Source organism: Helianthus annuus, chromosome 8, assembly GCF_002127325.2.
Source record: "Helianthus annuus cultivar XRQ/B chromosome 8, HanXRQr2.0-SUNRISE, whole genome shotgun sequence".
NCBI lineage: Eukaryota > Viridiplantae > Streptophyta > Magnoliopsida > Asterales > Asteraceae > Helianthus > Helianthus annuus.
In genome coordinates, this window is record NC_035440.2 from 52,781,074 (window position 1) to 52,790,967 (window position 9,894).

The 9,894-nt window shown below is 33.1% G+C and overlaps 1 protein-coding gene across 1 annotated transcript; it reads left to right on the plus strand.

Moving 5' to 3' along the window:
- Positions 1-95: 95 nt before the first annotated feature.
- On the plus strand, positions 96-4,131 carry LOC110872894 (cytochrome P450 CYP736A12). The gene is made up of 2 exons (XM_022121795.2): positions 96-924; positions 3,158-4,131. The coding sequence occupies exons 1-2, from the start codon at positions 247-249 to the stop codon at positions 3,986-3,988; spliced, it is 1,509 nt and encodes a 502-aa protein (XP_021977487.1). The 5' UTR covers positions 96-246; the 3' UTR covers positions 3,989-4,131.
- The last annotated feature ends 5,763 nt before the right edge of the window (positions 4,132-9,894 follow it).

The window sequence follows — 9,894 nt, forward strand, 5'->3', positions numbered from 1 at the left end:
ATTAATTTTCTTATTAAATATGTAGGTCACAAGAAAAGACATGTAAAAATATAATATTATGTTTTTTTTTGAACGGCATAATATAATATTATGTAGGTCACAAGAAAAGACAAGTGATAGAAACAATGGTGGGTTGCCTTAATAATATGTTACGGAGATATCAAGAAAATGTTACTTACAAATAGCAATGAAGATTTTACAAAATGTTAAATGTGTATCAGGTCAATTAGTTGCTAAAACACTACTATGTATCCTACTACAGTTGCAGTGCTCCTTCTAGTACTCACCGGTATCTTTTTCTGGCGTTGGTGGTCCACCCATCTTCGCCACAAAACCCTACCACCTGGCCCGGTTCCGTTACCGGTCATCGGAAGCCTCCACTTATTAGGAAGCCTCCCACACCGTTCCCTACATAAGCTATCCCAAAAGTACGGTCCCATCATGTCGGTCCGTCTTGGCTCGGTTCAGTTTGTGATAGTCTCGTCACCGGATGCCGCTAAACTGTTCCTGGGGACCCATGACATCATCTTTGCTTCTCGTCCTCAAATCCAAGCTGCAAAGTATCTATCTTATGACAACAAGGGCATGACTTTTTCAGAATACGGACCGTATTGGCGGAGTGTAAGAAAGTTTTGCACGGTGGAGTTGCTGAGTGCTACAAAAGTTAATGGTTTTGCTGGGATGAGAAGAGAGGAGATTGGGCTGATGGTGGAGGAGATGAAAGCTGCGGCAAAGGCGCGTAAGCTGGTGAACTTGAGTGAGACAGTAAGTTCGGTGATCGAAGGGATGGTGTGTAGGATGTTGTTTGGCAAGAAAAATGATGAGAGGTTTGTTTTCAAGACTGTTATTGATAAGAGCATGGAAGCAACGGGTATATTCAATTTGGCTGATTATGTGCCTATGTTGGCTCCGTTTGATCTTCAGGTAATCTCAAGGACCTAACATAATCTTGTTTGTGAATGACCCGATATGATTGAACCAAACATGAAATTTGTAGGTTTGAATTAAATCTAACCCACTATTTTGAGAGTTTCGGGTTGACCCACAAGCACATGTAGTTAACCCTTAAATCCGTTTATTTAAATAAAACTAAAAAAAACATGCAATATTGATACTTTATTTTGTGCCAAAAATATAAGGATAAAACATAAATAAGAATTATAAAAAGGTTTTATGGTTTAGACATAATTGTGTTAATACATTTATATTACTAGGTTAGAATCTGGTGTATTATACGGGTTGAATAAATTAAATTTTATATACCAAATAATAAAACAATATATATTTAAAACTTTTGTTTATTACATGGGTTGAATAAATGTAATTTTATATATTAAATAATAAAAAAGTTGTATTTTTAAGAACCACGTGTATTGTACGGGTTAAGTAAATTTAATCTAACTTCTATAATAAAAGAAATCAACTTTTTGACACGTGCCATTCATTTAAGGTATCCTCAAATTTATATTTGTCTAAATAAATAAATAATAAATTAATATTAAATCTTATCATACTTTAATAAAATATTATCCTAAAATCTAAATTGTTAATTTACTATATTTTTAAAACAATTACCTCTCTTATCTACTTATCTTGTATTAAATATATAAATAATAAATTAATATTAAATGTTATCCTAATTATTTAAAAACATAACTTTTTTTTATTATTTGGTATACAAAATTATGTTTATTCAACTCGAGTAAAACGTGAGGTTTTAAGGATATAATTTTTTTTAATATTTGTTGATTTTTCAACCCGACTATACACGGGTTTTTTAAAGATACGACGTTTTTAGTATTTAATATACAAAATTACATTTATTTAGGATATAATTTTTTTATTATTTGGTAGATTTTTCAACCCGACTATACATGAGTTTTTTAAAGATACGACGTTTTTAGTATTTAATATACAAAAATACATTTATTTAATCTGTGTAATACACATAGTTTTTAAAGATATAACTCTTTTTTATATCTATTCAACACGTGTAATATACGGGGTTTTTAATGATGTAATTTTTTTTATTATTCGGTAGATTTATTCAACCCGATTATACACGAGTTTTTTTAAAGATACGACGTTTTTAGTATTTAGTATACAAAAATTACATTTATTTAATCTGTGTAATACACATGGTTTTTAAAGATATAATTTTTTTTTATTATTTGATATATAAAATTACATTTATTTAACCCGTACAATATACAAGGTTCATAAAGATATAAGTTTTTATTATTTAATATATAAAATTATATTTATTCAACCCGTGTAATACACGAGGTTCTAACCTAGTTTTATATATTAAATAATGAAAAAAGTTACATTTTTAAGAAACTTATGTGTTATACGGGTTGAGCACATGTAATATTATATATCAAATAATAAAAAGTCATATATTTATAAACCCTATGTATTATGTGGATTGAATAAATCTAATTTTATATACTAAATAATAAAAAAGTTATATTTTTAAAAACGAGTGTATTACACGAGTTGCATTAATGTAAATTTGTATAGTAAAAAAAATAAAAATGTTATATCTCTACAAAAACCTCGTTTATTACAAGGGTTGAATGAATCTAATAAAAATTATTTCTTTAAAAAAAAACTAACGGATATACTCGATACACGATGGATGGGGTGATTGCGGTGATAGTTCTTATAAATGTCACGTAAAGATAGTGATTACCGTATTTGAGTTGAGAATTGAACACGAAAATAAAAGTATAGAACCAATAAACATTGATTAATATTTTTGTTTACCCCTTATAAGCATTTTTGAAATAGGTTCTACCCTTAACTACTTTAGTTTAATAAAATAAATAAATCATTTACATAGTATTTTAAAATATTATATTATCTCCTATATGAATTGTTAAAATTTATATTAAATTTAATTTTATAATTATATTCTAATTAATATTAATTATCTATAAAAAATAGATTGCTTTAATGAATGATACGTGTACTTCTATTGGTTTCTTTTATTATATAAAATATAGATTTGATATAAACTTTTAGTTTTAGAGTACCATATGAAATATACTATGGAATAAACAGATTGTGTTCATGTCAACCGTTAGATAAGCATGTTATGTTTGGGTTTATGTGTTTGACCAATTTAACACCACTATTTGATGCAAATGTTTAGGGTTTGACTAAACGCTTTAAGTCATTAAGTAAGGAGCTTGATGAAATGTTTGAGATTTTGATAGACGAACATGAAAAACGCAATCAGGCATCCGAGTCTCCAAATCGTGATCAAATGGACTTCATCGACATATTGCTATCACTAAAACAAGAGTACTCAAACACCCATGACAATCTATCCTATACAATTGATAGATCAAACATGAAAGCCATATTACTAGATATGGTAGCCGGTGCCATTGACACTGCCAAAACATCCATTGAATGGATTCTATCTGTTCTTATTAAACATCCTAGAGTAATGAAGGAGCTACAAAAAGAGTTGAAAACTATGGTTGGAGATAAACTGTTGGTTGAAGAATCGGATTTGACAAGGTTAAGATACCTACACATGGTAGTTAAGGAAACTTTTCGGCTTTATCCAGTAGCTCCACTCTTGGTTCCTCATCAATCTATGGAGGACATCGCGATCAACGGTTACACTATACCAAAGAAAACACGAGTTCTTGTAAATTATTGGGCATTTGGACGTGACCCGAAAGTTTGGTCCGACAATTGGGATGAGTTTCTTCCCGAGAGGTTTCTTGACAACGAATTTGATTTTCGGGGACATGATTTTAAGCTTATACAATTTGGCATCGGAAGAAGAGGATGCCCTGGAATGAATCTGGGATTACTAAATATTGGCTTGGTGGTTTCTAACATGGTGCATTGGTTTGATTGGGAGCTACCAAATGGCATGTCACCAACTGAGTTGGACATGAAAGAAAAATTTGGATTAACTACCCCAAGAGAGAAGCCCTTATTTGCTATTCCAACATACTGGACCTAAGTATCATCGCGTAAAATGTTGAGCTTCATAAAATCATACTAATAAATAATATGTTTGTATTTGTATTGTTATGAAACTCTTTTTTTTTTTTTTTTTGTTTAGATATAAAAATGGTTGTAATGACCTATCCATAATGATCATGATATCATCTTTGCTAAGTTAACCCAATCTACAATCTAATTTTATTAACCCAACTATTCAAGCCCAAACCTAACCCAACCCAATGATTTATCATTTTTTATTGATTGTTTTTTGTTGTTTTATATGGTGATTAGAAGAAAATATAGATGTATAAGGGTATCTTTTTATGTTTTTTGATGTTTTTTTAGTTGTTTAGACTTGTATTTAATGATTTTGTTGTTTTATTTTAAGCTTTATTTGTTTAAATGATACATTTAAAACTAAGGCTTGAATGTTTAAAGATTAAAATTGAAAATTATGGACTATGATATTGGTTGAACATGATTGTTGATTTTGTTTAAGTGTTAGTGTTGTTTTATGAACTTAGGGAGCAAATTTATATGTCATAAGAACCATGCGTAGAGAAGTTATGGCATGATTTCTCAAGAGGAAAAGGGTTGGACCACTTTTTTGTCGGATTCTTCTAGTTAGTTAAAGACCAAGTTATGTCTTAGATAAGTTTTTTTGTTGTTATATTTAGTGATTAGGAGAGATAGAAGTAGGTAGCATTTGAACTTTAATGGTTTGTTGTTGTTAATTTACTTACTTATGAAGGTTTTTTATGTTTTCTGTTTTACTTGAAACTTTTTTTGTTAATGCGATAGAAGTTAAAAAATAGGGTTTAATTGTTTGAAAACTGAAATTGACCCAACCCGATGTGATCCGGCCCGCAAAACATTGTTTGTTTATGTTTACTGGTTTTACATGACTCGACCCGATTCGACCCGCTATGAACCGGATTTTTTTATATAGCTAGAGGCCTAAAATCTTTAATTTTTTTCCACACCCCCAGAAAAAAATTTCTGGATCCGCCACTATCTATTGGAACACGTCCTTTCTCCTTAATATACAATGAAAGGCTTAGATGTTTCTAGTTGTTAAGCAAATACAAATGTTAGACACTACTAATTCTAGAAAAACTTACAAAAACTTTTCCTTCGCTTTCCATTAGTCAGTGTCCACACATTTCTGTATTTCACAAAAACAAATACTTGCGTATGAAAACTATGTTTATGAAACTAAAATTAAAGTGATATCATCCACAATGGATGGTATGAATGGCATGATGTTGAAGTCTTTATTGGCATCACAATCTTGTCAATCTTTATGTTTTTTTCAATCTCAGCACAATTGCGTCTATCCTTAGTGCATTGTATTAATGGGCCATGGCATTCCTTCTATGTCGAGTAGACAGTGTCCTCCATGCTTGGACGGCACCAATAATTCCCCACACATATATACACTTAGTTAACCTTAATAATATAAAGTTAAATATGCGTATACACTAATAAGTGTTAAATATGTAATTACATGAAAACGCTTAAATGTGAATTGGTGGTTAGTTGCAAGGACATCCTTCCAATAACACCATGGACCTTTGAAAAAAACTTGTTAGATAATATAAAGTTTACACTTGTGTTGTCTAGTTTTGTATTCTTGAGGTGTCCAAAGTGATCTATGCCTATATATATGTATTTGTATCTCTCTGCTAAATCAAATAAGAAAAGATCTTTAACATTCAATCATGGTATCAGCCAAACCCTTTGGTGGTTGAGTTTCCTATTCTTCATCTTCCTCACTTGATCTCTTCTCCTTCCTACGCTTCATATTCTTATCTAATCGCTTTCCTTTCTTTTCGGTCTTCCCTCAAGCCTTGTTATTCCTTCTTTTCTAACCAAGAAGAACAACAAGCGATCATTAGTCTCAATACCTTGTTGACTAGAGAGGGGTTATCAGTTACTGTTGGTTTATCTTCTACCCGAGATATTTGGGTTGCTCTCAATGCGGCCTTTTGTAACATGTCTATTGAGCAGGTTCAAAATTCAAGAGATAATCTTCGAGCACTAAAGAAGGGAGACCGAATTGTTGCTGAATATGGTCGTGCTTTTAAGGCGATTTATGATAAGCTTGATGTTATTGGTCACCCCGTAGATTCAATGGACCAACTCCACTGGTTCTTATGTGGTCTTGTGTTGGATATATGTATGTCCGACCTTAATTAAAGTCAACGTAACTAACTCGGTACGATCCGAAGAGTTACACGTTGGTACACGAATCGTATATGTTCACGAGTAGGTAGATTATTATTTGTGAATAATAATAGTTTAAACCCGAGGGGCTTAATATTAATTAGATTATTATTAAGAGGATTATAATTGTATAATCTTAAAGGGCCTTAATGTAAGATTGGGTTTTATAAAAGGATGTTTAAGGTGGAAACCCTAGACACACTTTTATAAAAACGCAAAACCCTAGCCACCCTCCTAAGCTTGGCCGCCATCCTCTTGCCGTCGACCAAGCATCGCCGCCGCCTCCTTCTTGGCCGGTTCTACTCTCGGGTATCTTGTGCTCGGTTGTGAACTCCCTACTAGCGAGGATTCGTTGTAACCCGCGTGTTACAATTCCGGTGTAGTCGTCAAAGGTTGATTACTAAAACCCTCTATGGTTGTTTATTCAGTTTATTTGTTTATACGCGTATAACCTTGATCCTGATTGGGAATATTTATTAATCGGATTAATAAATCAAATTTATATAATCGGCTTTTGGTAAATTATATAAACCGCTTCCGCTAATATTTTGATACCATGATTCCCAAAAGTGGTATCAGAGCCACGGTTACACGCGTATAGATGGTAAAGTTTCAATTTTGATCTATGTTTTATTTGTCAAAAATTATTTGTTTTGACAAAAGATCAAAAACTTTTGGTTGTCTATGGATTGTGATGTGAATCGAGCCCTAGGTTATGACCTTTGTCATGGTTGTGTTGGTTATGGTTTTATTTTGATTTGTATTTTTTTCGGATATTGGATCCGATGTAATAGTATTTTTGATTTGTATTTTGTTGCGGATATTGGATCCGATGTAATAGATAGGATTAGAATAGCTTTGCTTTTATTGTATTTTCAAATTTATTAATGTAATCCTTCGAGTACAAGATCAAGATCAAGATCAAGATCAAGATCAAGATCAAGATCAAGATAAATGGCGAACAGGTACCATGAAGATAGAGATCGCGGGTCAAGTGGGAGCCTTCAAAAATTAGCTTTTGAAACCATTTTTGACTAGTTCGTTTCGTTTCTGGCTAAAACGAAACGACCAACCTATTAGGGGCTCGATTTGTTTTTTTTATTGTGTTTTGTGGTTGTCTTTTATTTATTGTAAATAATCTAGATAACCCAAAATAAATAAAATTTTCACAATCAAGACAACGGTTTTATTAAAACAAGTTTTATAAAACTGAAAAGTACAATTAATAAAAGGTTTTTATTAATATTTAAAACAAGATCATTCGCGACGACCGACATAGTTTAATAGGGTATTTAAAACTATATCGTGCGAGCGTGGAAAGGAGTTTCTATTATCACGAATTAGATAAAATCGGATTTTATAAACTATTGTGTAACTCGCCACATGCTACGAGTTATTCAAAATATTTTTGGTAAATATTAAAATAAATCCCAGATTTTAAATTGATGTTTTATGCCACCCTTAACGAGTTAACACTTCATTCTAAATCGAACCCAAATGTTAGTGCTATACCCTGCATCTGGGCGTCCATCATGAAAGAAGGTAATCATCGCGTTTCCTGTGTAACATAGGCCGGTGTTACAGTTAACAGTAAAGGACAAAACATCGCTTGTTCATCAAGTGGGCATAGTTGGGGTTAAACATACATCGTTTTAAGCGATAACCCCAAATGGAGAGTTGTGTAGTGGACACAATTAACAATCGTTGTTTACCTACATAATCATACCAGTGAATAGTGCTTAAGCCAATTCACTGTCATATGATGAATCGGGATCTCATCTTAATTAAAATTTTGTTTTTGGGTCATAAAATTAAATTAAGATATTAAAAACTTAAAATGCTAATTAATTAATTTTGAATTTTGTAGATGTCAACTGAAAACAATTCCTCCCAATTCTCTCTCAAGTCCATCTTAGAGAAGGACAAACTGAACCACTCCAACTTCATGGACTGGCACCGCAACTTGAAAATTGTTCTCAAGGCGGAGAACAAACTGTATGTTCTTGAAACGCCAGTCCCTGATGAACCCATCAATCAGCAAACTGTTGCATATAGAAACTATGCAAAGCACTTTGATGACTCTTTGAAAGTCTCATGTTTAATGTTAGCATCCATGATTGTTGAACTTCAAAGGACCATGGATGACAAGATGGCATATGAGATGAATGAGCACCTAGTTGAAATGTTCCAACAGAAGGCTCGTCATGAGAGGTTTGATGTGATGAGATCACTTATAACCACTTGTATGCAAGAGGGTACATCAGTTAGCACTCATGTGCTAAAAATGAAGGCATATGTTGATCACTTGGCTCGTCTGGAATCCCCCTTGAGTGATGAATTAGCTGGGGATATCATCCTTAACTCATTGCCTAAGTCATATGATCAGTTCACTATGAACTACAATATGAATGGGATGGAGAAGACACTTGCAGAGCTGCATCAGATGCTCAAAACTGCTGAGGTGAATATACCCAGCAAGACTGCACCAGTGCTGATGATCAAGGAGGGTCATGTTAAGAAACCTAACACCAAGAAGAGGGGCAATCAGGGCAAAGGGAAGGGCAAAGGCAAATTAGTTGCAAACAAGAAGCCTTAGAAGGATGCCAAGTGTTTTCATTGTAATGAAATTGGGCACTGGAAGAGGAACTGTGCTAAGTATTTAGCTGAACTGAAGCAAGCCAAGGCTTCAGGAGGAGAGTCCTCAGGTATATATGTTATTTAAATCTTTTCTTTTTCTGGCAAAACATGGGTGTTTGACACAGGATGTGGTTTTCACATTTGTAATGCTTTGCAGGGATTAAGAAAGATTAAGAAGCTGAAACAAGGCGACTTGGAGGTCCATGTTGGCAACGGACAAAGAGTTGCTGTGAAGGCGATTGGAGAATATGTTCTTTTACTTCCTTCTGGTTTAGAACTTGTTTTGAACAATGTTTATTTTATTCCTTGTGTTACTAGAAATATTGTTTCAGTTTCTGCTTTGCATGGACAAGGTTTCAATTATCATTTTAATGGTGAATTTATTTCTGCTTATTTTAATGATGTATTTTACTTTGATGCAAAACCAAACAATGGAATCTATGAGATAGAAATCCAAAACAATAACATATTATGCAACATCTCCCATAAACGTAATAAGTTGGACTTTTACGATACGTATATGTGGCATTGTAGACTTGGTCACATAAGCGAGAACCGTGTTAAACAACTTAATACCGCAGGAATCTTAGATTCTAAGGGTTCGGAAACGTTTGGCAAATGCGAATCATGCTTAAGTGGAAAGTTAACAAAAGCACCTTTTTCAAATGTTGGAGAAAGAGCTAATGATCTGTTGGGACTTGTACATACAGATGTATGTGGTCCATTCAGAACAATGTCAAGACATGGAGAAAGATACTTTGTTACATTCACTGATGATTTCAGTAGATATGGTTATGTTTATCTTATGAAGCATAAACATGAGACATTTGAAAAGCTCAAGGAGTACCAAAACGAAGTAGAGAATCAGCTAAATAGAACTATTAAGATGCTTCGATCAGATCGAGGCGGTGAATATCTTAGTCAGGAGTTCATCGACCATCTAAAGGATTGTGGAATAGTTTCACAGCTCACTCCGCCTGGAACGCCACAACATAATGGTGTGTCTGAACGGAGAAATCGAACTCTATTAGATATGGTTCGATCAATGATGTGTCGAAG

What these genes read in the sequence shown, in the direction of transcription:
- LOC110872894 (XM_022121795.2), top strand. Translation starts at nt 247, where the DNA reads ATGTATCCTACTACAGTTGCAGTGCTCCTTCTAGTACTCACCGGTATC. An exon ending in TGGCTCCGTTTGATCTTCAG is followed by an intron (nt 925 to 3,157) that starts GTAATCTCAAGG and finishes GCAAATGTTTAG; the next exon opens with GGTTTGACTAAACGCTTTAA.